This window comes from Lepidochelys kempii, chromosome 7, assembly GCF_965140285.1.
Source record: "Lepidochelys kempii isolate rLepKem1 chromosome 7, rLepKem1.hap1, whole genome shotgun sequence".
Lineage (NCBI taxonomy): Eukaryota > Metazoa > Chordata > Testudines > Cheloniidae > Lepidochelys > Lepidochelys kempii.
The window spans coordinates 24157888-24185591 of NC_136386.1; the positions used below are offsets into that span (position 1 = coordinate 24157888).

At 55.2% G+C, this 27704-nt stretch overlaps 1 protein-coding gene across 7 annotated transcripts in view; it reads right to left on the reverse strand.

Moving 5' to 3' along the window:
- COL7A1 (collagen type VII alpha 1 chain) overlaps positions 1–27704 on the reverse strand; it is a 129959-nt gene that overhangs the window by 85315 nt on the left and 16940 nt on the right. For all 7 annotated transcript variants that reach the window (XR_013636029.1, XM_078853588.1, XM_078853591.1 and 4 more), the window contains exons 2-19: positions 23110–23191; positions 20260–20440; positions 19496–19655; positions 18903–18996; positions 18210–18365; positions 17430–17593; positions 16919–17048; positions 15973–16092; positions 14157–14306; positions 13067–13186; positions 11502–11648; positions 5101–5217; positions 4665–4814; positions 3957–4085; positions 1857–2003; positions 1209–1331; positions 605–751; positions 200–325 (exon numbers count right to left, since the gene is read on the reverse strand). Coding sequence is in view for 6 of the 7 variants with exons in the window: in XM_078853588.1 (XP_078709714.1) it covers positions 200–325; positions 605–751; positions 1209–1331; positions 1857–2003; positions 3957–4085; positions 4665–4814; positions 5101–5217; positions 11502–11648; positions 13067–13186; positions 14157–14306; positions 15973–16092; positions 16919–17048; positions 17430–17593; positions 18210–18365; positions 18903–18996; positions 19496–19655; positions 20260–20440; positions 23110–23185 (2437 nt within the window). In the remaining variant the exon portion in view is untranslated. The remainder of the gene's footprint in view (positions 1–199; positions 326–604; positions 752–1208; positions 1332–1856; positions 2004–3956; positions 4086–4664; positions 4815–5100; positions 5218–11501; positions 11649–13066; positions 13187–14156; positions 14307–15972; positions 16093–16918; positions 17049–17429; positions 17594–18209; positions 18366–18902; positions 18997–19495; positions 19656–20259; positions 20441–23109; positions 23192–27704) is intronic.

A 27704-nucleotide genomic window follows, 5' to 3' on the forward strand; every position in this document is an offset into this window, starting at 1 on the left:
AGGGGGTCCTGTCACCAGCTCTAAGCAAGAAGCCAGGCACAGAAACCAGTCCCCTGCTCCAACTGCTAGATCATGCTGCAGTTTGGTGCCTCCTAGCAGAGGCAGACGGGTAACGGGGGCATCTCCCAAGGCAAGGAGCCAGTCTCGATAGTCTCACCTCAATGGCCCACCTGAGCCCACATGCATTCAGTACACCTACCATCACTCGCCCGCCATGTCAACTTGTAGCCACTCGCCCCAGGAAGCCCACTCCATGAGACCCTCAGCTGATTGGGTCTGATCTCAGCCACCCGCAGGTTGGTGACGCTGCCCACAGATGGGGGATCTGCAGGGCCGGAGACTGTGTCAGCCTGGACCCCAGAGACTTGTCTGTCATGCCCGGTCTCCGCAATCAGCCCAGCCAGAGGGCAGGAACAAATGCAGGTGCTAACCAAGGGCTGCATACCCAGAGCCTTCACTGGGAGAGCCGGACGCCCCGCAGCGGTGACACTCAGCCTCACAGGCTTGCTGGGAGAGCTGGACCATTCAGCCCAAGTGCTGAGCTAGCTTGGTGCCCCCCCAGGTGCTAAGCCATGCCCCTGCACAGGTTCCCATGCAGACGTACCCAGCTGAACAGTGATAGTGGCAGGGTCACTCTCCTGGCTGCCCACCAGGGTTGTCACCTGCACCAGGTATGTGACTCCTTCCTTCAAATCCTGCAGCTCAAAGAAATTCCGGTTGCCGGGGATGCGCCTGGTCTCCTCTGAGCCATCTGCAGCAAGGGAGAGCACTGGGGAGTTGGCCTCTGCGCCCCAGCAAGGAGCGAGGCTCCCACAGCACGGCTACTGCGGCATGGGGAAGGGCTCTCAGACACCCTGACGCTCCCAGGGGAGATGGCCCTAATGTACTGGTGCATGCCAGGCTTGCCCAGTACAAAAACCCCCATCACAGCCACCCGCAGCCATGTCCTGCTCCCCCTCATAACTCCCAACCCCTCCGCCCTGCCCAGTCACAGCTGCCTACAGGCCCTTCCCCTCTGCCCTGCTCAGTCACAGCCCCCCATTCTGCCCACCTTTTATCCGTGTTCTTCTGACGTCCCTCCAGGTGCCTCAGCAGACACCCCTGCGCAGCAGAGCTCTGCCAGGCAGAGAAGTGGGTACCAGCAGGTATGGCCCCCATACCACAGCCTATCCAACACCCATGCCCACACTCTGCAGGCCAGCTCTTACCCTGCCTGTTGGTGATCACCAGCTTGTACTCAGTGGCCCTGGGCATGGCACTCCACAGAAGCCGCACACGGCCCACACCCACAGGCACCACTTGCAGGTTGGACACGCTGCTCACTGACGGCTCTGCCATAAACACACAAGGGAACCCCCCAGTCAGAGCAAGCCCAAGGGGCCTGGACCAAAGCCTGCTCAGGGAGCAGGCATGACTGCCCCAGGGGAAAAGGGAGCGTTCCCAGCCCCTGGGCAAGGGAGATGCAGCGACCAGGCCCCCGGAGTGAGGGTAATATCGGACATAGCACGCACAGCTCATAGAGTGGGGCTGGGTGCAGTGTCCAGGGCTCATGAGCACCCCTGGGTGTCTGTTCTAGAGAGACACTGCTGGCTGTGCTGAATGCCAGCTGATGACTGCTGAGCCTGCTGCTGGGGGAGGGAGCATGGGAAAGGAGCTAGGGAAAGAGGGACCGACCCCTGTGTGAAGGGACAAGAGCCCATCTCCCACCCATGCCCCCGGCAGAGCCCCCACGGTTGCTAGTAAGAAATCCCATCTGACTGCCTGGGGCCAGCTCCATGGGAGGAGAACACTCACTCTAGCCTATCCTCCCTGGGGCCTCAGGTCCCACCCACCCACCGGGGCTAGCTGGCACTCACCGATCCGGACACTGATGGGGACGGCGCTGCCTTCACGCCTGCCAATCAGGGCTGACACACGCACTACATAGGTGACCTCCTCTCTCAGGTCCTCGAGCTCCAGCATGGTCTGGGTGCCTGGGATCTGCCTGGTCCTGTCAGTGCCATCTGCAGGGGTGACAGGAATGGGGAGGCTAAGGGCTCCCTCCAGCTCTGATGTCACATCAGCTATGACAGAGTCCCTCTGTGACATCCCTGCTACCCTCAGACCCAGGTACAAAGCACTGCACCCCCACCCACAGGGTGAGCGCACTTCCCTCAGAGCCCACTTGCATGGCCTGGAATCACACATACCATTCCATATCACCCAGCAGAGGGTGGCCACACCAGTAGGTGCCCGGCCAATGGTGCTCTGGAGGAATGCCAGGCCAGGGGTGGCTAGAGCAGCTGAGGCTAGTGGACTGGGGACTGGTAACTCCCCCCACTACTGAGCATGAGTTTGTGAACACGTGCTCCCAGTTCACGGCATCAGTTCTGTGTCACACAATTCAGCTGTAGCCTGACAAGTGCAAGAGAAACCTTCAAACTGTGACCCCAGGGTAGCAGACAGCAACGCCTGCCTGAGTCTGCCAGCAGCCTGAAACAATAGCTCAGAGGTGGGAACTGCTCTATTCACATGAGCATGTACTGTTGACACTGGAACCTAATGATAACATTGTACATGATAACTCTTAACCATTTCAGTGTTGCTTGTTTTGGCAAAAGCATCCTGCTAATGGGTTTGTGCCACTAATCCAAGCTGCCTCTTTCAATTCCCCAGGGACAAAAGTCCCAGCTGGCCCCTACCAGGCTCCCCCATCACAGCTTCAGTGCAGCCTCAACACAAGCCCGTGCAGCACACAGACAATTGAATGGAGGGACAGCGCAGAATGCACTGCAGTGAACAGCCAAATCTCAGCACCAAGGAGAAAGGGGGAAGCCGGGGGCACTGCACTGTGGGCTTTAGTCACTCACAGACTTAATGCCATCAAAACCTGCGGTCTCAGATTTAGCATCTACCTCAGAATCTCAGCCAGCTGCTCCCAAGCACTCAGCACAGGGCTAGTGCCAGCCAACTAAACAGTCAGGGCCGGCTCTAGGATTTTTGCCGCCTCAAGCAAAAACATTTTTGGCTGTCCCCGCTTTTTTTTTTTTCCCCATGTCCCCCTACCCCCAGCTCCGCCCCTTCCCAACCCCTTCCCCAAATCCCCAGCCCCGCCTCCTCCCCCGGGCGTGCCACATTCCCCCCCCCCCCATTGCTTCCTGCGGCTCCCCCGCCGCAACCCCCCGCCCTAGCTCACCTCCGCTCCCCCGCTCCCCTGAACACGCCGCCGCTCCACTTCTCCCTGCTCCCTCCCCAGGCGAGGGAGAGGCAGCGTGTTCAGGGGAGCAGGCAGAGCGGAGGGGGGGGGAGGGAGAGCAGGAAGTAATGGGGGGGGGTAGAGGAACTGCTCCCCGCCCCAGTTCACCTCCACTCCGCCACCGCCGCCTCCCCCAAGCGCCGTCGCTTGGCTTCTCCTCCCTCCCTCCCAGGCTTGCCGGGCGAAACAGCTGTTTGGCGTGCGGCAAGCCTGGGAGGGAGGGAGGAGAAGCAGAGCAACAGCAGTGCGCTCAGGGGAGCGGGTGGAGGCGAGCTGGGGCGGCAGGGGCACATTTCTAGGGGCGGCATGGCCGGCGCTGGACTGCCACGCCTAGAAATGGGCGCCCCAAGCACCTGCTTGTTTTGCTGGTGCCTAGAGCCGGCCCTGTAAACAGCGAACAAGCTCCCACCCGTCCTCCCAGCAGGATCGGGAGATAGAGGACTGAAGGGCTGCTTTGCAGAAGCACTGGTGTGGGGTGGATCTCTAACTGTCTGTGCGGGGGTCATTCCCACGACTGCAGTTAGCCTCCACTGGGTAGCTAGACACCATGGTGTGTTCTCCGGGGCTCTGGCCTGTCCCACTCCCCCCACCACTGGGCCTCAGATGCCAGTCAGGAGGCAGGTGGCACTCCAGAGAGTCAGCTCTGGACGGGTCTGGAGTCCAGCCTGCAGCCACAACTCCCCTGTGGCCCCCAAGCACTGGCTCCCCGCTGGAGACTCACCCTGGGAGCTGCGCAGCACAATCTTGTACTCAGTGGCACCCGGGACCCCAGTCCAGGCCAGCCGGATCCTCTTCCCCACGGTATCAATGACCCGCAGGTCAGAAATGCTGCCCACTGGGGGCTCCGCTCCTGCAAGACAAGACAGCGCTAACGCCATGGCTCACAGCTGGGCAGGCACAGCCTGGGGACACCAAGGAGCACTGGAAGGAGGGGCAGGGCACCACAGACCTATGGAACAGTCAGAGCAGGCCTGGCAGGGCCAGGAGATCCTGCCCTCGCTCAGTCCATGGGGTTCCTGGCACCCCCGTTGCTGAATGGACGGAGGCTCCAGTGTAGGGGAAAGGGCAGGGCAGGGATCTGTTTGATCACTGTTTGCCCAGCACCCAAGTCGCTTCCTTTGAAAACCTACAGTCAAAGAGCCTCCAGGGAAGGGGGCGGGTCTTTTAGCCCCACACAGTCTGGGCCTGGCAGAGGGCCCAGCATTCAGCAATGACTCCACCCATGCTGCCATGCCACAGCCCAGCGGAGTGAGCCGGGAGAAGAGCAGGGGCCCTGTGCTGGGGATGTCACTCACTTGGAGGGCTACCCATCCCAAAAAACGCTGGTAGGATGTCACAGAGCCACTTGCATGGTGCACTGGGCACCTCTAGGCTCTGGGAACCCTCCTCTGCCCACTCCACCCAGGTGGGCCCAGGGGCGTTCACTCACCTGTCTGGGAGATGGTTACGGGTGTGGCCACCTCCCTCCCGTCATACAGGGTGTAGAGGGTAATGCGATAGTCCGTGGCTGGCTGCAGGCCGGTGAGCTGGTAGCTGTTGATGTTGGTGGGCAGGGACACAGTCTGTGGGGGGTCAGCACCTGAGAACCAGAATGGGATGGGGGGGGGGCGGAAATGAGGCAGTCACTTGCTGCTTCCCAGCCCTGAATCTCAGCACCTCTCCTCCCCTTCATCCTCCCAGGGACTCCTGCACCAGCAGCTGGATCCCCCTGAACCTGGCTGGCCTGTGAGCCAGACCTGGAGCCCAGCTGAGCCTGTGGAGATCCAGGATGGGGATCTATCACCCTACCCCCACGCAGACACAGGGCATTTCAGCCTCTCCAGTAGCCTTCCCCACTCCCTGCCCTGGGGACCTGGCCAGCCTACCTGTTGCTCTTCTCCACTCCAGCCGGTAACCACGGGCATCGCGGATGATATTCCAGGCCACCTGGATGGAAGTTGGGCCCAGAATGACGGTCCTCAGGGACTGGACTATGCCTGTTTCTAGAGGAAGGAGAGACAGGCGGCCAGGCTGAGCTCAGCGGAATGAAGGCTCTCGACAGAGCCTGGCGCCCACCGAAGGGAAACACTTAGGCTTCCAAATCCATCTCTCAAGCTGAGCCTAAAGTTGGGCACCCCGCCAGAGTAGCCTTTTGGGAAGTGAGGTGGTGGGCCTCAGTCCAGTACCCACCACCACAGCTGTCGCTAATTACTCCCCAGCTGGGCTGCATACCCTCCCCAAGGGAGGGTCCTTCCCTGGCAGCTCATGGGGGAAGCCAGCTCTGGCACTGCCTTGGCGGAGCCTGCTCTGAGTAGGGATTCAGTCTGCAGGGCTGGCAAGCTGGAGGGCTGCACTGGCAAGAGAGCCACTATGCCAAGAGAGGGGATGAAGAGCCAGGCCTGGAACAACTGACGCTCCCAGCCAGAAAAAGACACAGGGAAAAATAACTCCCCATCTCCCTCTGCTTTAGAATGTGTCCAGAAATATCTGTGCCATGGGGGCACTCCCAGGGCTGAGCCCCCCCTTACAATAGGGGCCTCCCTCCCCAGAGACCTGTGGGAAAGGAAAGGCCACGGTGCCCTGGCCTGGAGAATGGCATTAACCCCCTGGAGACCCGGCCAAGGGCACCAGGGATGGTACTGCTGGGGGCAACCAGCAGGGGTACTGTCAGGACTGTTTCTGCAGGAGCAGCCCCAGTCCCAGCCTCCTCCCCACTCGACTGTAGGTGCCACCTCATCCCGCTTTGTGGACATTACAAAGCGCTCTCTCAGCCAGGATCCCTTCAGTACCATATCAATCCGCACCCAGCCACACCGGGATGCAGAGCTGCTGTCTCCCCCTGTGCATCGCTCTCCCATGAGAGGGTCACCAGCCAAGCCTGGGGCCATGTGCATTGCTAGTACTTTGTGCTGCCCCAGCTGCTTGTCCTGTCAGCCCTCTGGACATTCTCAGAGCATAAGCTCTTGGGGCCTTGACCTCTCTCTTCATTGCATGTCCATGGGTGTTTATCTGCGTGACACAAGAATCTCTTCTTGCCAACTAGCAAGGAGCACAGAGGGGGTGCACAGGGCTTATGGGGATCTCCTGGATCTGGTACATAACTTCTAGTTCACCAAAGAGTGCCGTGCGAGGTCACAAACAAAAGCCAGTGTCGCACTCATCATCAGTATCGGGAAACGCATGTACAGAGGTTTCGTAAGAAGTTGTTATGTACATACACTGAAAATTATGTTCTCTAGGTCAAGTCAAGGGGACTGGTCATCCGCAAAGATGAAAAAACAGGTTTTCCGTCAGTCAAAAAATGTTTCTGTCTAGCTGCTTACATGGATATTAAGTATTGTCTGCTTCACATTGGGTCTCCCCTCAGCCGGCTGAACGGAATGCAGACAAAGGGTTGCAAAGGCTTCAGCGAGGAAAAAGCAACAGGAAGAAGTAAAGCGTGGGCAGGGAGAACAATACTTGAAGTGCACATGTGACGTTATGGACTTGAACTGAGACCGTATAGATCACGGTTGCAACCAAGGTCCTGCAGTGGCACCAAATCCTATATAAAGGGGGTCAAATAATAAATTTCTAAATAAGAAATAAGAAGCGATGCAATGGGTAAGACCGAGTCCGTCTGGGCAAAAATTACATTGGGGAAGAAAACTATTAGAGCCTCCCCTGGGATAGTGCTTGGGGTGTACGGATATTTGGATACTGATAGAGCCCTTTTTAATGTTTTTAATAAAGTAAATACTAATGGAAACTGCATGATCATGGGAGACTATAACTTCCCAGATATAGACTGGAGGATAAGTGCTAGTAATAATAATAGGGCTCAGATTTTCCTAGATGCGATAGCTGATGGATTCCTTCATCAAGTAGCTGCTGAACTGACTAGAGGGGATGCCATTTTAGATTTGGTTTTGGTGAGTAGTGAGGACCTCATAGAAGAAATGGTTGTAGGGGATAATCTTAGTTCAAGTGATCATGAGCTAATTCAGTTCAAACTGAACGGAAGGATAAACAGAAATAAATCTGCAACTAGGGTTTTTGATTTCAAAAGGGCTGACTTTCAAAAATTAAGGAAATTAGTTAGGGAAGTGGATTGGACTGAAGAATTTATGGATCTAAAGGCAGAGGAGGCCTGGGATTACTTTAAATCAAAGCTGCAGAAGCTACCGGAAGCCTGCATCCCGAGAAAGGGGAAAAAATTCATAGGCACAAGTTGTAGACCAAACTGGATGAGCAAGCATCTCAGAGTGGTGATTAAGAAAAAGCAGAAAGCATACAGGGAGTGGAAGATGGGAGGGATCAGCAAGGAAAGCTACTGTATTGAGGTCAGAACATGGAGGGATAAAGTGAGACAGGCTAAAAGTCAAGTAGAGTTGGACCTTGCAAAGGGAATTAAAACCAATAGTAAAAGGTTCTATAGCCATATAAATAAGAAGAAAACAAAGAAAGAAGAAGTGGGACCGCTAAACACTGAGGATGGAGTGGAGGTCAAGGATAATCTAGGCATGGCCCAATATCTAAACAAATACTTTGCCTCAGTCTTTAATAAGGCTAAAGAGGATCTTGGGAATAATGGTAGCATGACAAATGGGAATGAGGCTATGAAGGTAAATATTACCATATCTGAGGTAGAAGTGAAACTCAAACAGCTTAATGGGACTAAATCGGGGGCCCCAGATAATCTTCATCCAAGAATATTAAAGGAATTGGCACACGAAATTGCAAGCCCATTAGCAACAATTTTTAATGAATCTGTAAACTCAGGGGTTGTACCGTATGATTGGAGAATTGCTAACATAGTTCCTATTTTTAAGAAAGGGAAAAAAGTGATCCAGGTAACTATAGGCCTCTTAGTTTGACATCTGTAGTATGCAAGGTCTTGGAAAAAATTTTGAAGGAGAAGGTAGTTAAGGACATTGAAGTCAATGGTAAATGGGACAAAATACAACATGGTTTTACAAAAGGTAGATCGTGCCAAATCAACCTGATCTCCTTCTTTGAGAAAGTAACAGATTTTTTAGACAAAGGAAACGCAGTGGATCTAATTTACCTAGATTTCAGTAAGGCATCTGATACCGTGCCACATGGGGAATTATTAGTTAAATTGGAAAAGATGGGGATCAATATGAAAATTGAAAGGTAGATAAGGAATTGGTTAAAAGGGAGACTACAACGGGTCCTAGTGAAAGGTGAATTGTCAGGTTGGAGGGAGGTTACCAGTGGAGTTCCTCAGGGATCGGTTTTGGGACCAATCTTATTTAATCTTTTTATTACTGACCTCGGCACAAAAAGTGGGAGTGTGCTAATAAAGTTTGCAGATGATACAAAGCTGGGAGGTATTGCCAATTTAGAGAAGGACCGGGAAATCATACAGGAGGATCTGGATGACCTTGTAAACTGGAGTAATAGGAATAGGATGAAATTTAATAGTGAGAAGTGTAAGGTCATGCATTTAGGGATTAATAACAAGAATTTTAGTTGTAAGCTGGGGACACATCAATTAGAAGTAACGGAGGAGGAGAAGGACCTTGGAATATTGGTTGATCATAGGATGACTATGAGCTGCCAATGTGATATGCCTGGGAAAAAAGCTAATGCGTCAGGAGAGGTATGTCCAGTAGGGATAAGGAGGTTTTAGTACCATTATACAAGGCACTGGTGAGACCTCATCTGGAATAGTGTGTACAATTCTGGTCTCCCATGTTTAAGAAGGATGAATTCAAACTGGAACAGGTACAGAGAAGGGCTACTAGGATGATCCGAGGAATGGAAAACCTGTCTTATGAAAGGAGACTCAAGGAGCTTGGCTTGTTTAGCCTAACCAAAAGAAGGTTGAGGGGAGATATGATTGCTCTCTATAAATATATCAGAGGGATAAATACCGGAGAGGGAGAGGAATTATTTAAGCTCAATACCAATGTGGACACAAGAACAAGTGGATATAAACTGGCCACCAGGAAGTTTAGACTTGAAATTAGACAAAGGTTTCCAACCATCAGAGGAGTGAAGTTTTGGAATAGCCTTCCAAGGGAAGCAGTAGGGGCAAAAGATCTATCTGGCTTTAAGATTAAACTCGATAAGTTTATGGAGGAGATGGTATGATGGGATTACATGGTTTTGGTAATTAAATATTCATGGTAAATAGGCCCAATGGCCTGTGATGGGATATTAGATGGGGTGGGATCTGAGTTACCCAGGAAAGAATTTTCTGTAGTATCTGGCTGGTGAATCTTGCCCATATGCTCAGGGTTTAGCTGATTGCCATATTTGGGGTCGGGAAGGAATTTCCTCCAGGGCAGATTGGAAGAGGCCCTGGAGGTTTTTCGTCTTCCTCTGTAGCATGGGGCACGGGGCACTTGCTGGAGGATTCTCTGCTACTTGAAATCTTTAAACCACGATTTGAGGACTTCAATAGCTCAGACATAGGTGAGAGGCTTTTTGCAGGAGTGGGTGGGTGAAATTCTGTGGCCTACATTGTGCAGGAGGTCAGACTAGATGATCATAATGGTCCCTTCTAACCATAGTATCTATGAATCGAGGTGTCCCAGAAAAGGTTATGGTTTGCTGGTTATGATTATGCAATCTGTATGTGTGTATCATTTTTATAGTTGACGTTATGAATATTGGCTCTATACTGTCTGTATTTCAAACTTATGCTTCTGTGTGACACCCCAGAAAAGTTGGTGTCAGCTCTGCTTAGCCTGCTTGATGGCCCATTAAGGACCATCAGCTGTACAACTGACCCATTGAGAGAAGGCAGACATGCCTTGTGACTCAGCAAGGTGTGCAGGGACATGCCTATGTCAGAACGCTGAGGTTTTTCCAGGCCACGTGAGAGACAGCTTGTCTTTGGAACAAAGAAAGCAGAGACCACATGGCAAGAGAATATAAAAAGCTGCTGCAGCTCCTCCATCTTGTCTCCAGTCCTGCTTCATACCTCTGGAGGGACTTTGCTACACTGAAGCTTTGAACCAAGGACTGAAAGACCCATCCCAGCTGTGGATGTCCTCCAGAGACCTGATTTGAACCTGCAGTTTATTCTACCACTGCTGCAAGCCTGAACCAAGAACTTTGCCATTACTGTGTGTAATTGATTCCATTTAACCAATTCTAGCTCTCATCCATCTCTTTTTCCTTTTATGAATAAACCTTTAGATTTTAGATTCTAAAGGATTGGCAACAGCATGATTTGTGGGTAAGATCTAACTTGTATATTGACCGGGGTCTGGGGCTTGGTGCTTTGGGATCGAGAGAACCTTTTTTCTTTTACTGGGGTACTGGTTTTCATAACCATCTGTCCCCATAACGAGTGGCACTGGTGGTGATACTGGGAAACTGGAGTGTCTAAGGGAATTGCTTGTGTGACTTGTGGTTAACCAGTGGGGTAAAACCAAAGTCTTCTCTGTCTGGCTGGTTTGGTTTGCCTTGGTGTGCATAGAAACCCCAGCCTTGGGCTGTAACTGCCCTGCTTTAAGCAATTTGTCCTGAATTGACACTCTCAGTTGGGTCCCGGCAGAACCAGCATCATTACAGCACATCAAAGATTTGCTCTAATAAAGACACCCTGGCATCCTTCACCTAGGAAGCTAACAGACCGTGAGTTTACTTCATGAAAGAAGGGTCTACATCAGGCTTGGCTGACAACACTGGAAAGCATGTTGGGCAAGATCTGCTTCTTCAGACAGGAGGAGAAGTTGTTAATGTAGTTACCTAGAAAGCTGGTGATGATTTTGTTTTGTATGTAACCATTTATTTCTGATACCCTTACTCACTATTACAGGAATCTCTGTTCTAGTTTTCATTATCAATATATCTCAGTGCTGTGTGTTAAGCAAAGTGCTGCTCCTGAGCTGACAAGCTGGTGCATACGATTCCTTTGGGAACAGCAGGCCTGGTAATTCTAGGTGGCCGGTGAATCAGGGGCCGGACGGTGCACTGCACGCTCCGAGGACTCAGGCATTGGTGTGTGCCGATTGCTACCTGTACAGAGAGCAAGACCTGCGGGGATCTGGAAGGCAGTGCTTGGGCTGCCAGTGGCTGCCGGGAGCTGATCCACAGCATGCACAGACGTGACCTCCTCATGCTAAAGACAGGTGATGGTGAGGTGCCTCGCTCCTGGGGAGTGTCACAATCGAAACAGGGCTTGGCACAATAGAGCCCTGACTGGGGCTTCTGGGTGCTACTAGAGTACAAATACTACAGTTATCCCAAAGAGCCACCAGCTTCCTGGCACAGACCCTGCCTCCCTCCCCTCAGCAGTGGGGAGCCTCTCCCATGGCCATGCACCCACCTGTTCTTCTCCTAATAGAGGCTGGGGGCCCCTCCACTTGCCCGTAGAGTGAAATGACCGTCAGCAGGTAATCTGTGTCTGGCTGCAGCCCTGTCAGCAGGTAGGAATTCTTGCTGGCATCCACATCAAATTTCCGAACGTCCTGGCCTGAGATAATCCAGAGAAAAAGGGTTTAAGGCACAATTCCAGGTCGTCCGTTCAACTGAGAGCCCCATGCAACACCAGGGACTCCACATCAGACCAGACCAACAGCCCTTCCAGTCCACTATCCCATTTCTTGATTGCACGGGGCCAGAGCCGCGCTGCTAATCCAGTATCCTTGCGTCTACGACATAGCAGATGAAGTCTAGTCTGGCATCCAGCCTCCCCCCATACACCAGGCCATACCCCAGGCCCATCTCATCAGGTTTTGGATTCTGGGCTGCCAAAGGCCAGCAAATATCCTGACACTACTCCCACACCCAGCCGTAAGTGGCTTTGTCAGTAAAATCTGTTCATGTTAATAGAGAACATGGGGGATGATTGAACAAGAAAACTCCCTGCACTCCACCCCACCTCAGGCACAGGTGACTAACATACAGGGCCTGATCCTACCCATCCTCCACAAGCAGGACTCCCAGAGTTCTATGCCAAGAGGTTTGCAGACCTGGGCCCTGCACCTGTGACCCAGATGTGTGGGCCTTCCTGGAGGGATTCAGCAATGGGCTCTGTACAGACAATGTGGCTGACCTGGCCAAGAAGCTGCGCAAACCCCAAAGCTCGTGGTGAGGTCATTTCCAGGAACACATGGACCCCTTTCAGGCTGGTGTGATTTGGCCTGGTTCTCCGTGTGTCTCGGGGCAGAAGGAGAGATCCCCAGTACTCCAAGAGCAGGGCCGCGCAGAGTCTCCCAGAGAACGGACAGAGAGCCCGGAGCATGGCCCCTCCCCACCATTCCCCCAGGCTGTTACACCCCTAGGACTGGCACAAGGCCCAGCAGGAGAGCAGGTGTGGATCTGAATTGCCTTCAGAGTGATAAAGATTCTCTTGACAGAAGTTCATCACCCCAGCCCCCTTTGCTCATTCCACCACCCCGCCCCCAAACTTTCTTCCCCTCACCCCCAACTTCTCAAGCAGCTCTGCCACCTGCCCTCCTCTTCTCCCCCTGTATGTGCTTGCCTGTCACTTGGTCCCTTTCTGTCTTGGGCATCCTGCCCAGCCCCCTGGTCCCTTTCTCCCCTCAGCATGCTGCCTCACTCGCCTCTCCTCCAGCCACTCTGGACTCTCCAGTCTCTCCACACTTCAGCAGCAGGTGCTCCAGAGAACACAGTTTGGGACCCTCTGCCCCATAATGCACCTGACTACAGACGAGTCCTGTCCCATGGGAGGGGTGTATCTGCTCTGCTGGAAGAAAGGCATGCCAGCCCCCCACCCACACCCACCCACTCCTTAGAGCCTGCACCACAGCTCAGCACCCCACCATCCAGCCAGAAGGTCTAGAGAACCGTGTCCACCGTTCAGTCTACAGCACCCTGCCACTGGTTTTTGGGATGGGGAGAGAGCTCTAGTTAGTCCGGTAGACTTACCTGAGGGGAGCCCCCAGGAGACCCGGTATCCAGTAGCTCCACTCACACCCCGCCAGGTCACCAGCATTCTCTGCTGGGAGATGTTCTGAACCGACAGCTGCTGCACCCCTTCCAAACGCACTGGAGGGAGAGGGAATCAAACAAAACACAACCATGGCACAAATGTGAGACCCAGAGAGCTCAGCCTCCATGCAACCTGCAAGGCAGCCAAATATACTGCAGAGTCCAGCCCAGCCCAGCCCAGCCCCACTTCTGCATTGCCAGCTCACATAAGAGACACAATAACCTTAACTCTGCCCCTAAATAAGCACAGTTCCCTTCACCGGTAATCTCAAAATATAAATACCCCACAAAACTCTTCAGAAAAATACACCCAGGAATGATGCATGTGCACTTCATGGACATGCACCAATCAGCTTCAAATGCAAGTCCACACACATGCATTATTTTAAAAGTGGATTGCGTCACATAAACCATATATCCAATACTAGTCTCAAAATACATCAGAGATACTTTACCAAAAAATTCTATGCTCAGGTGATTAGAGAGAGAGAGAGAGATCAAAATCACTTCTTCATTTAAAAATCCCCGGGTCAAAGTGAAGGGTGTTATGCTGCATCTGAGATATGCACGTTTTGTACTTGACCTGAGTTAGATATGGTTGAAAAAACACGAGCTAACAATTTCACAACATGTGGGAGTGGTGTTCATTTCACCGGGTTCGAAGTGGGCCCATTTTCCAGTTTGCCTGACACTTTTCACACAGCTGGATTGACATTTTTATCGAAAGCGTTTTAGAAATGTTTTGCCTATTGAAAACCATGGTTCCTTCCTGGAAACCAGGATTTTGGCAAAGAGAAAATGTTGATGATGATTTTGAGAACTATGTTGATAGAGTTTTTATAAAAATATGGAGAAAAGTCCTATGAAAAACTAACATTTCAATAATCGGACAATTATTTTACAAAAAAAAAAAGAAAGTTCCTTTTAAAAAAAAAAGAAATAAAAAGTCATTTTTGGCCAGAAGAAAACCCAGTCAGATGCCCTCTGGCAGCCCCAGGCTCTGGCTGTCTGAGCAGATGGTACTTACGGGTTCGGCCAGTTAGCTGGGCCGGCGCTGCCGTCTGCCGCTGGGAGATAGGCTGAAGTGTGACCATGTAGTCAGTGTTGGGGCGCAGATTGCTGAGTGTGACAGACACAGCGTTGGCCCCCAGGCTCATTTCCTCCGCTTGAGCCTCACCTGGGATGGGCACAGACAGCGAGGCATGAGTGGGGCCCAGCACGAGGGGGGACTATCCATTGGAAGGCAGGGGGCTCTGGTGCTGCCGGACACCACCCCAGCCTTGGGCAGGCTGCAGAACACAAGCTATGTGGGGCTTCAGACAGGCCTTTCCTTCATGCAGTAGGTCAGGACTGGAACACTCTGGTGCCCAGGTGGGTTGGCGAGGGGGAGCACGTGCAGGCACGTGCAGCACAGAACACACTTGGCCTCCCACACGTGTGCAAGCACATGGCTAGCAGCATGAGCAGACATGCTGTGTGCGCTCAGTACGTTCAGCCCAGCTCTGTGCCCCCATTCCCAGCAGCAGGGCTCAGCCAGTGCAAGAAGCTAAACAAAGATCAGGGGCTCAACCCAACCAGGCAGGGCTGGGAAAAGGGAGCAAGGGCCCTGCTTGCACTCCCTGGCAGGGAGCTGTAGGCAAGTCCTGGCACTCCCTTGCAGATGCCATGAAAGGAGGGGAAGATGGCAGGGAAATCTCCACACACAGTTCTAAGCTGGCCCCCTCAGTTAGGCACGGGGTCTGAGCAGGGCACAGGGGTGGTTCAGATGAGCTCAGCAGTGGTTTTGTGCCCTCAGGGCTAGCATTCTCTGCTGGGGAGATGCACTGCCATGGCAGCCGGGTGTGGCAGCATGTAGGGTGAGGCGCACTGGGAGTGCTGCCAGGGCCACATGCACTGGGATGGCTGCAGGCTGGGGAGGGGCAGCTCCAGGTGCAGCTTCCTACAGAAAATAGCACTGGGGTGGGGGGCTTGAAACCATCTATACCCCTGCCCAAACCCCAGCATGCTCAGAGAGCCCCTGTACACACACACACTCTTCTGAGCACACACTGTACCCCATGTACATACCTCCACATGTACACCCCCAGCACATGTACTGATCTCCTCCCGTACACACAAACCAGTCCTGTACACCCACACCCCAGGACACCCACCCAACCCCTTCCAACCCCCTCCCCCCTGCCACACACACACACACAGGATATACAGAAGCACCTGGGCCCACACATTCCCCCACAACAAATACAGCTGCAGCGAGAGGAGAGCTGGGGCTGGAATCCGCTCTCACCTATGGGGTGCCTGGGCTTCACTCGGCCACGTGAACGCCACACACCACATCACAGAGATCCTGGCAGCACCACCCACCCCCTTTGGGCACAGTGGATGCCCTGCACTGATCCCGGCACAGCACGGCCTCCCATGGGAACAAGAGGCCATTCAACTGGCTCTGTGTCTGCCTGCCTCAGAGGGAGTTCATACGTCACAGCTGTCTGCTCCTTGGGGTTTGTGGCTAACAAAGTTGCTGGACAGACAGGGTGTGGGGAGGAGGTGGTGCAGCCAAAGAGCGAAGGGAGCAGAGATCCGTGCTCGCTGATTTTCCTCCAACCCTCCCACTCAGCCGAGTCCTAGGGCAGTGGAGAAAGGCCTGCCCAGGCTTGGATTCCCCTGCCCTCCTGGAATGGATCCAGGCTCCACACCCTACACATGAGGGACAAGGGTCTGTAGCTGGGCTGGCTGGCAGCTCTCCTGTGGCAGAGAACACAGCCCAGGGGGATGTTCCCACATTGCAGAGCCACAGGAGAGGCAGCGCCTCCCCGGCCCAATCGCCCGCACTCCGCCCTCACCTCGGGCCATGTAGGTGATCCGGTAGCCCTGCAAGTTCTCCAAGACAGCTCCCCAGGCCAGTCTGAGGAAGGACGGCCCAGCCTCCACCACTCGGAAATTTGACACTCCAGACAGGGCCCCTGAAAGAGAATGGGGGCAAGGCCATCACCCTCACACACTCCTGCCCCAGAGAGCCGCCAGCCCTTCGCGCGGGCTCAAGAGGCGCCTTGGTGCCAGGAGAAAAGCAAGCTGCCCTGGGGCGATGCAGGAGGGGACAGGGGCGGTCACTAGCCAGTCTGGGGCCAAATCCCAGCATGTTCCGGAGCAGCCCTAAAACTGTCACGCTCCCCTGGGCAGCATCCTCGGGATACTAAACCCTGACTCAAAGACTCCCCATATACAGTTCATCTCTCCGCTGCCAAGCCCACCAACGCCCCAGAGCCAACGCTATTGTGGGACCCACCAAAAACCATCAGCGCGAGAGCCCAGTGCCCGGCTCGGCAGCGGCACTCACACCCTATCAATCCCATCCCAGCACAGTCACCCAGCCACAGAATCCAAGATGGCGGCAATGATGGAGTGAGCACATGGTGAGGCCAGAGGGAGTCACCCATTCCCATGGGAAGCCTGCCAGGGTCACAGGCATGAGGAGTCCCACTCACCCCAAACTGAGCTGGAAGCGGGTCCAGCAGCCCTGTCCCATCGTTGGGTGGGCTCAGCCAGGCCCTATCCCTGTAATGGGGCCCATCCTCAGACAATAGTGCATGGACATGGTAGCTGACCTTTCTAGCCCCAGGCTGGACTCCAAGCTCACCAGGCTCTTCCATCAGGAATCCCCCTGGCTCAGAGGTCACCAGGGAGCCTCGGAGTGCAGGCTGGCTCCTGCTCTGGGCAGGTGGACGAGGTGTGGGAGTGTGGGGAGTGTCAAACGTGCTGCTTAGATGGGGAGCAGGGCAGGTTACTCACCAGTGCGTCCTTTGCCAGAGACCGACTCGCCAATGCTGTTGGCATACTGGGCGATGACAGTGACCAGATAATCCGTCCCTCCTATCAGCTGGCTCAGCACGGCACTCGTCTCCCCGGGGCTCAGGTTGACCTGTTCAAAGGCACCCAAAGGCATTCTCCTCTTCAGCCAGAGAGATCGAACACCCTGCCTGCTCACCAGCCTCCTCCTGCTGTCCAGATGGCATGGCCCACTGAGCCAGGCCCCACGGAGCAGGTGGGCTCCATATGAGATTTTGCACCATTCACTTCCCTAAGGGGTTTGGTGCTGGAGCAGGAGTCAGAGCCGCCGCCACGAGAAGCCAACAGGCTCTATTCACCCAGAGGGCAGGCTGCAGGCACACCCTTTCCAATGTGCCTCAGCCAGAGAAACCCCCTTTCCCAGCAAGGGGGGGCAGCTCAGTCCCACTGGCCTCTCTGCCGAGCCTGTCCAGCAGGCGGATTTCCGGCCATAGCTGGGAAGGGAAGCTCTCACCTCTTGCATCTCTGCTGTAACTTGCTGCCCCAAGCCCGTGAGCGGCACATACTGGACTTTGTAGCCTGTGACCGGGCCACCCGCCGCAGTCCAGCGGATCCTCAGCATGTTGACCGCCTGCTCCACGAAGACCAGATTGGACGGGCCGCTGTACACCCGCGGACCTTAGGGGAAGGGAAGCAGCAGTCAGGCTCCCTGCTGGCACCCCGCCTTCCCCAGGGCTGACACGCACAGAGCCACGGTGCAGACTCTAAGTCCCAGCTGCCCAACGCAGGGAGCCCGCTCGGGGACGGATGGCCTCTGCCACAGCGAAGGACGTCATCAGAAGAGAATCATGAAAACGTTCTCACTCAAACTTTCTGGGTGGGGGGGAATCAACTGGGTAGGGCAGCGACCGTGGGGCCAAAGCGAACCGACACAGCGCCCCATCACCACAAAACAATGCCACAGCGTGACATAGCACTGAGCCCTAGACGCCAGGATGTACTTCCAGGATGGGGCTCATCTCCAGAAACACAGGGGAAGGTGGAATTTAACCCTTCCATTGCAGCATCAGAAACAGCTGCGACAGCCAGTGCCCGAGACTCAGAAAGAGAAGTATCTTGCCAAGCAGAGCCAAGTGGGGAGACTGCCAAAATCCCTCAGGCTGTAGTGGTCTCGTGGGTTAGAAGGGCACAGCAGACAGGAGAGATGTGATCAAACACGGCATTCCAAAGCACGTCCAGGGCTGAGCCATCGCAGGGGGGAGGCCGAGAGCCCTAGGTGCAACACGCCCCTTACCTGTCTGCAGGACCCCTCCGGTGCTGGCACACACCCTCTGGGACACCAGCGGCAGCAGGGTGCCCAGGATCTTAAAGTCATTGACGTAGAAGAAGTAGTCCTCTGTGGGAGTGGAGGCCACACGTGTGAGCTCCGCGCGGTCTGCGTTCTTGATCCCTGTAGGGGGTGGAGAGCCAGTGAGCGGGTGAGTCTCTCTCCTAGGAATAATCCCCAGGTATGCCCTGAGCCATGTCCCCCTCCATCCACCGGCTGGCACAGTGGCACCCCCCCATTCTTACTCGCCCTAGCTGGCTGCTACAGTGTCAGACATTCACAGCGAGCTGCAGCACATGCCATGGTGTGCTGGGTTCCCGGGGCCCTTGGCCCATCGCCTCAGACTCTCCCACCTCCCACCCCCCTTGCAGTGCCCTGTAATGTCCTGCAGTGGCCAGCAAGCCAGAGCTCCCTAGCCTCACACCCCTGTACCATCCACTCCCCCTGCCCTCCCATGCTAGAGGATCAGGCTCATTCCAGGCCTGGCCAGGTGCTTCCACTCTCATCCAGCAGCTGCACTGGCCAAGATCAGAGGACGGATGCATGGCTCTGCCTTCCTCCTAGAGCTCCCCTGCACCAAAGGGACACTTTGGCCAGCGGTGGGAGTCCTGAGCAGCCTGATGAAGGCAGACACACCCCTGGGCTCCTGGAGTCACTTACCCACAGCAAAGACCTTAGTGCCCTGAGCCTTCAGCTTCACGGACGGCTGCTCAGTGTCATCTTGAGACTTGCCATCTGTGATGAGGATGCAGACCTGCCAGGAAGGGGCAAGGGCAAGTCAGGCGGGGGCTGGCCAACTCCACACCAGCTGCCAGGCTCAACACGAGCCATGGGGCCCACCTCAGGGAGGAAGGGCCCCAAGGCCAGTGCCCCCATCTGGCTCAGCCAAAGCACAGCAGATGTGAGACTGGGACCCCCAGAAGCTGAGTTTGGAGGGGCCCACACTGGGAAGAAGGGGAGCAGCAGTCAGACAGTCCCACTGGGCTGGAGCATGTTGCCTCCCCATGGTCTCCCCTGTTATGGAGAAAGACTTGGAACTGGATAGATGTTAAACAGGGGTTCGAAGAAGAGAGGATGTAGCAACCCACCCGCTCCTGCCAAGCGCCCAGCTCTGCTCCCCTCCAGCACAGAGGGAGCCGAGTGACCGGCCTAGCCATCAGCATTCTCTGGCCCCACTGGAGGAGAACCGATAGGCCAGCGTTTTGCTCTCACATTCCCTGGCCATGGCATAAGCAGGGTCTCTCTAGAGGTACCTTTGGGACTCCAGCCCGGATCTGAGTGGGCCCAAAGAAGTTGTCAGCGATGTACCGGAGGCCGGCACCTGTGCGTGTGTTCCCGCCCTTGTAGCTCAGCTGCTGGATGGCCCTCTTCACCTCCGTCCCATTGGGATGCTGGGAGAACGTGAACTCGACCCTGGGGACAAACGCAATCCCAGGGGGATGGGGGAAAACCACAACACAGCCAACTCCCGCTCTGAGCAGGATCCCTACACAGTAACTGCATGGCCCACATGCTTCCTCAGGGGAAGCTACCAGGGCACCCACAGGGTTTCTGTAGGGGATGGGTCATTTTCCATGTATCCCTAGGGTGCGGCTCCACGGAAGCGAGGCAATGACACTACAGAGGTGGTCAGTGGGTTATCTGTAATGGGGCTCCTTAAAAAGTGTGCTAGGGGTTGCAGGGGCAATGGGGGTAATTAGATATCTTATTCTCCCCCTCCCCCTGCCCAGCCTAGGACAATGAAGGCGTTTCACTGGCTACCAAGGGGCACCGAGCACAGTGCCCATGAGCAGAGGCTGGGCCTCCTCTGTCAGTAGCAGGTGTGAGGCACTCGCAGCACTCCCTCCCCCAGCAGATAGCTCTGCGGCCACTCCAAGCATCCCGAGCTCCCTTGGCAACTGGAACCCCAGGAGCCACCCCCAGGAGCACAGAGAGGCGCCCCCACCAGGGACAGGGCTGCAGGAGCCTCCCGCACCCCGTGTGCCTGGCAGGGGGGAACAGGACCATTGGGACTCACCTGGGGTCGTCGCTGTACTGCACTGCCCCGAATCGCACCGCGCTCTCACCGACCACATGGACAAAGGGCCTGACCAGGTCCTCCATGAAGGCTCGGATCATGCGGAAGTTGGCCCTCCCAATGCTGGAGGATCCATCCACCAGGAACACGATGTCGGCCGCATAGACATTGATGCATGTCCCTGCAAAGCAACCATCAGCAGCTCAGGGCTGACTCCCTTTGTCCCAGCATGCGAGGGCCAGAGGGAACTGTCCCAGCCCTGCCATGGAAGCTCCCTCTGCTGATTTAGCCCTTCCAGCCTCTTACCCCAGGAGCCCTCACTCCTCCCACAGAGAGCTCTAAGACTGCCAGAGTCCATGAGTCAGGGCAAGGAAGCCCAGACCTCAGGGCCACATTCTCTAGCAAGGAGACAGGTTCAGTGCCAGAGGCCATGACAGCCTATCCCTCTATAGGAGTTTCAGGGCCAAGCGGGTGTGGAGCAGACAGGGCCAAGCAGGTGTGGAGCAGACAGGGCCAAGCGGGCAGGGGTGGGGATATCCCATGAATACGCAGGGGATGAGCACTGCCAGCAGCCAGTGCTTGTGGGCTGACAGCTCCCCGAGGGCTCACTGACTAGAGGCCCCCTTAGCAGAGAACACAATGGATTTTCTCAGACTAGTACCCCATTCCTCCCTGCCAACCACAGGCCTTGCAAAGGGGCCAGGGACTCACCAGCGAGGCAGCAGCTGCCCCTCCCCTGGGAATCACTCCAGCCTCTCACACATCCCACATTCCTTCAGGGATAAGTCCCTGCCAAGAGGCAGCTGGGACTCCAGGTCCTATATGGGCTGACAGAGGCAGCTCCATCACCCAGGACCATGCATCCTTCCTCCTCCTCCCCCCCTCATGCCACAAGCATAGGTGCTGGAGCTCGGGGTGCACCGCACCCCCTGGCTTGAAGTGGTTTCCATGGGTTTACAGTTTGGTTCAATAGCTCTCAGCACCCCCACTGTACAAATTGTTCCAGCACCCCTGGCCACAAACCTCCTCTGAATGTCAGCACAGGGCACCTCCCAGCCTCCCCCAGGATAAAACCCCTGGGCCCCTCCATGCCCCAGCTCATGGGAGGGGGCAGTCATCAAGCCTATGGAGGAAGGGAGAGACACCAACTCCCAGGCTGAGCATCAGGGAAGCGCAGTCTACACCCTGGAGCAGAACAAACCCGCAAGGAGCCCTCTGGCCTATCCCAAGAGCACAGGGGCGGCAGCAAGTCAGCAAGGGAGATGCTGCACTTCCCCCACTCGCAGTTCTGAGGGTTGCCAGCTGCCTAATAATCACACAAACCCAAACACCCTTGCCCCACCCCTGCCCCAAGGCCCCACGGCTGCCCCGCCCCTTCTCCAAGGCCCCGCCCCTACTCACTCCATCCCCCCTCCCTCGCTCTCCCGCACCGTCACCAGGCTGGGACAGGGGGTTGGAGTGCAGGAATGGGTGCGGGCTCTGGACTGACGGGTTGGGCCAGGAGATTCAGAGTGTGGAAAGGGGCTCTGCGCTGAGCCTGGGGCAGAGGGTTGGGGTGCAGGAGGGGGTGTGGGCTCTGGGAGGGAGTTTGGGTGTAGGAGGGGGTTCAGGGCTGGGGCAGGGGGTTGAGATGCATGCAGGAGGGGGTGCAGGATGTAGGCTCCAGCTGGGCAGTGCTTACCTTGGGCAGCTGCTGGGAAGCAGATGGCATGTCCAGCTCCTAGGCTCAGGGGTGGCCAGGCGACTCTGTGCACTGCCCTCACCCCAAGTGCCGGCTCCACAGCTCCCATTGGCCACTGTTCCTGGCCAATGAGAGCTGCAGAGTCAGCACTCAGAGTGGAGGCAGCATGCAGAGACCCCCTGGATGCCCCTGTGCCTAGAAGCTGGACATGCCGTTCACTCTGGGAGCTGCGCAGAGCCAGGGCAGGCAGGGAGCCTGCCTTAGCCCCGCTGTGCCGCCAGACTTTTAGCAGCCTAAAATCTCCCGGATTGGCTTCAATAGCCTCCAAGAGATGGAGGGTTGGCAACCCTAACAGTCCTCGTTTCAGGGACGGGGGCTCTCAGTCTGGGGATCTAGCCCTTATCCCCTCCAAGGAGGGGACCTCCCAGGTGGTGCTGAGAGTGGGATTCCAACCTGACCTTCTGTAGGGAGCAAGCAAGATCCTGACAGCTCACAGGTGGGGCCAGGAGCTGAGCACTGGACAAGCCCCACTTCACCTTGCACATCAGCAAGCATGGTGGGGTGGGGTGGTGGGCCAATAGAGATACCAGAAAGGCATGAGCCGGAGAACTGCAGAGAGCAGCAGATTTGTGACACCTAACTATGCAACAGCATGCCATGCTCCAGGCAGACATCCCAACCACAGACACAGAGGCCAGCCTCGAGGCAGCAGGGGCGCAGAGATCCTCTACTCTAGATCATTTCTCTGCCCCATCCAGTCCTGTGTCCGGCATGTGGGGACTTGGGGAACCATGAACCACTCAACAAAGTCTGTGTCCCATCCCCTCCCCCACATACACCCCACCCACCAGACCCAGTACAATTCAGCATGGTGACGACTCAGATCTGCCTGGGCAGCCTGCCAGCGAATCTGTGCTGGGAGGAGACACCTGGTATCGGACTACAGGGCACAGGCTGGTTTGAGGGGTGGAGCTGGGACCAGTCTGAATTCACCCTCCCAGCTGACTATGTGGGCCAAATGCCCCCATCTTCCCTCCCCCAGCTTCTCTGGGGCCACGCATTGTTTCCAGCAAACCCAGTGATGGTGCCACAAATGGGCCCAGCCCCCAGCCCTTGCCTCACATACCCCCACCCTCCCCACCCCCTTGGAGAACTCAGACAGCACCAACCTTGGTTTCTTTTTTGTGCCGTAACTGGTGCTGGAGCTAGGAGCAGAGCGAGGAGCAGGATCCACCCTCTCATCATGGGAGCCTGCAAGACATAACAAGTGGGAAGAGTGGATGCCCACCAGGGAACAGGAAAACCAATGGGGGGCTCATGTCTCAGCAAAGCAATGGGATGGGGGCAGAGACAAAGCTGAGTTTCATGGAAAAAGCCCACCGGACCCTCCCAGACACCTTACCCCACAGCAGGGGTTGCCACATTAGGCCAGTGGCCTGTCTCTGATCAGTGGCCAGATACAAGAAACCCCCCTAGTGAACACTTATGAAAACCTCCCCCAAGGGAAGTGCCTACTAACCCCAGGTGGTTGGTTCAGGGCCTGAAGCAGGCATTTTTATGCCGAGTAACCGTGGACACTCTTATTGTCGATATAAAGGTCTAATCTGGGTTTGAATTGTGCTGAGTTCTGGGCCACAACGACCCCTCCTGGCAGCAGGTTCTCCAGATTCACTGGGTTGAAAAGTGTTTCCTTTGGTAAGTTCTAAACAAGCTGGCGTTCAGTTTCCCTTGGCCGGCCCTATGTTCTTGTGCCAGGAGGCAGGGTGTATAGGCGACCCAATCTGCCATCTCTAAACCAGTCACTATTTTGCATACGTCTAGAGCAGTGTTTTTCCAACCCATGGGGGCAGGAGTGTCACACAGCGCTGCCAATTTCATTGCATTCTGAAGCTCCCCTCGCCTGGCACATCCAGACCCTTCATGGTCAAGTTTTCTCTGGCAGCCTCTGACCACATGCACATACTGAGGCAGCTCAGCATTGCTACCTTCGATACTCTGACTTCTGTAGCCAATGTAAGTGATGGAAGGGGATCACCAACAGTTGTTATTTCGGGTATGGGGTCACTACCTCAGAAGGCTGCGAAACACCAGGGGAGAGCATCCCTGTTCTCTGAAATACAATGTCCCCATCATGTCACCTCTCCGTGGGCAGCCTCTCCCCATTGCTGGATCCTTTCTGAGGTTGCCAGAACCGAAAACACATTCCAGTTGACATGTTAGTACTCATTTACATGGAGGCATCCTAGTCCTTGCAGCATTATTATTATTCAATATTGTCTCCTAGCCCACTCCTTATGCACCTTGCCATTCGGTTTGCTTTTTCTGATAGTCAGATATCTCAGAGCTGTCCACAGTGCCATACATGACTTTTCCCTGAGCTGTCACAGTTCATTTAGAACCCAGCAACAGGTGTGATTCATTCAAATGATTCCCTCCAGTGTGCATTAATTCACTCAAGCTGAAGGGCAACAAATTTAACTGCTAAAAAAAACCCACTGTTAATCTATGGGACTTGCTGATGCAGGATATTACAGAGGAAAGTAGTTTAGGAAGATTCCACTAAGGGTTAGACATTTATCTGAAGAAGAACAGCATCTGCAGTGACACCAGCTGGGACAAAGACTACCCCAAGGGCCATTGATCCTGATGCTTCAGGAAATAGAGTTATCACCAGCTTGAGTAGGTGAGTGAAGAAATCTCTACCCCAGGATAATGCTGTGCACTTATGCATAGGCCTGGGTGTGGGAGGGACAATTTCTTTTCTATCAAAAGCACCATCCCCCATTGGCCTCTAGAGAAGAGCAGGTAATGGTCTAGACGGACCCTCCATCCCTCCTGCAGTCAGACACCAGACATGACAGGCTGTTGGGCCCACTCCAGTATAACATTCCCCATACTGCTCTGGCACCATAGGAAAGAGCTAGACTACTACAGAATTGGCTTGTTTTTATGTCCCTTTCACTTATTTCTCTCTGTTTGAGCTCTTCCGTGTCCCAGCCCGGACCCCAGCAACCCGGAAACAGAGCAGAGAGATTGGCAGCAGCGCAGAGACTGGGGGAACTCACGGAGGGGCGAGAAAGGATGACACCTGGCACCAAGGGCTCCCTGGAACTTTGGTGGCAGTTTGTAAGAGCTCCCATTTCCCCGAGCATTGCACCCCAAGATGGAGAATAGAGAGAGGCTGCAGTAACCATCATTAAAGGCAGAGGGTAACTGCAAGCTAAACCCATCCCCCACCATGTACCAATCCTCTCCCCTACCCCACCTCGGGCTTCAAGCATCCACTAATGCCCATAAAGGGGATACTGAGGCTTGCTTTGCACACAGCGTTGCACTGGTTTGACTAATGGGGGATGTTGCACTGGTTTAGATGAACTGGTGCAGCCCCATGTGGACACACTCCCATTGGAGTGGTCCGCTATTAACTGATGTGAGCCAGATTTAAACACAGACAGATTGAAAGCCACATCCAAAGCTTCCCCAGTTTAAATTGTCCCACGGTTGGTGAAACGGGTAGGAGTTCAGCCTGAGGACGAGCCCGCGGAAGGCAGCAAGAGCCCAGCCCATTTGGGGAGGAAACTCTCCCCCGCACTTAGCTTCTCTCATTTGCCTTGAGTTCAGAGCTGGCGAAAGGCCTGACTGACAGCCTGGCTGATACTTGGGCCTCACACTGCACTTTTCCACTGCTAGCTCTCAAAGGGGACGGTCAGCAGCGTTCTTATCTCCATTGTGCAGAGGGGAAGGACACACAGCGAGTCAGCATCAGTGCTGGCAATGGAACCCAGGTCTTCCCACTGCCCCATGCTCTACCCATGGGACCGTGTTGCCTCCCCGCAGAGCAGCCAGCAGCAGTGCAAGCTTTACCCAACACTCCCTTCCCCCTGCCCCCCCACCCCCGAGCCAGTGGGCCTTAGCCATGTCATACAGGGATCTGCTCGAGGGGGCAGAGGGGCGTTTGTTCTCTGCATCTCAGCCCTGGGCTCTGGGATCCTTCCCTCTAGAGCAGCTTGTGCAGTTCTGCATAGAGCTGTAAAAGGGAGATGCCTTGACAGGGCCCAGGGAATGAGTCAGATGGACCTGGGCTGCGTTATTGCATGTTGCAGTGGTTTGGTGAGGAGCCTGGAGTGCCGCACATGTGGTGCCATCCAGAACAGGGAGGACAGGTATTGGCAGAGCCAGCCAAAGAGGAGGGGAAACTCCTCTCAGACCAGGGGGCTCCCTTCCAACATGGGCTGAACACATGCCTGGAATCCAGGCCCATCAAAACTCTGCAGCTGGCAGAGGCTCACATGAATTAACGATGGGGGGCACTGCTTCTCTTGCCCCCACAGCTGATGAACACCAGATCGTACCCCAAAGTCCACAGCTGGGGCAGAAGAGCTGTCAGTGCTGCAGGCCAGGAGTGATGGGAACTTCTCTACAAATCTGCACTGGCAGAAGCCTGGGAATCGAGGGCTCTCATGCAATGCAAATGGGGCTCTTGCTCCTCCCTCTAACATGTAGCTGGAGTAGTGCAGCCCTGAGACAGCTAAGGAGGGTCATTGCACCCTCAGCAATGCAGAGTCCAGCTTTCCAATGGGGACAGAGGCATAGCCAGGGCTGAGGGCCCACACATGCTAGCCATCACTTTCCACCTCTTGCTTCAGCTGCACAGGAGCCCCACACCCCTTCTGCTCCTAGGCAAAACCAAGCAGGTGCTTTCCCCCATGAGACTAAGCAGGGTCTAGAGACTAACAAAGTAGATCAAACCAGAGACACCTGAAAGTAAGAGCTTTTGGGGCACCGACAAACCCTGCCCAACACAGCCAGGCCAGATCAGATGCCCCCTCCTCACTGAGCTGAGACAATCCCAATGAATCCAAACAGGAGAGAGTCCAGGCTCACTTACACATCTGTGATCTGTCTCCCCAGGATTCCCATTGACACCAACAGGAGGTGGGGGGTGGAGGGGAGGAATGCAGGGGAAGAGGGCAGAGAAAGTGAGGGGCAAAGGACAGGAGGCAGGGGTAGAGGCACAGGTCCCCTGTTGGAGCTTTTAATTAGCAAAGCCAGCACCCCTGATTCCAGCCCCAATGAGGAGGGGCCACCTCTCCAGCATGGCACAACTCTGTCCCCCTGGGAAGGAGAGAAGCCAAGTTTCAGCAGGACATGGGTGCCCCAGCGCCAGGGAGAGGGGAACGGGCAGGGCAGGTTCCCCTGGCAGAAGTGTCACTGCACACACTCACACCAAGGCAGCGAGCTAACAACCCCACGCCGGCCTGCCAACCTCAGGCCTTCCTGCTTCCCAGCGGCCATTCCCAGCTCTCTCCAACCAGGCTGTGTACACCCAGGAGTGCAAGTGTGCAGCTGTGAGCGTACGACAGCATGAGCGTGCGCTGTTCTGACCCTCAGAGGATGAGTGGATGGTTGTGGTTGCAATGCAAGTATGTGATTGTGCATAGTTGAGAGCGCAAGCACGCACAGCGGCGTGAGCGTGCAGTAGTGTGCACTGCTATGAGTGTGAATACTTGGGCGGGATCCCTTCGGATCTTACCTCTCCTGTTTCCTCCCTGTAACTGTTTGTTAACGGTTGCCCGGCTGACGTCCCTCTCCCCTCGCGTGTTCCAGGGCCCAGTGAAAGTCAAGGCAAACCCAGAGCCTGAGAGAGATGCTCCAAGGAGCTCTGTAACCTGTCCCTTCCCCAAACCCCTGCCAGCTCCAGAGTGGAGAGTCAGCTCAGCTGTCCAGGATGCATTGCCCCTTCCTGCCTCCCCATCCCCATCTT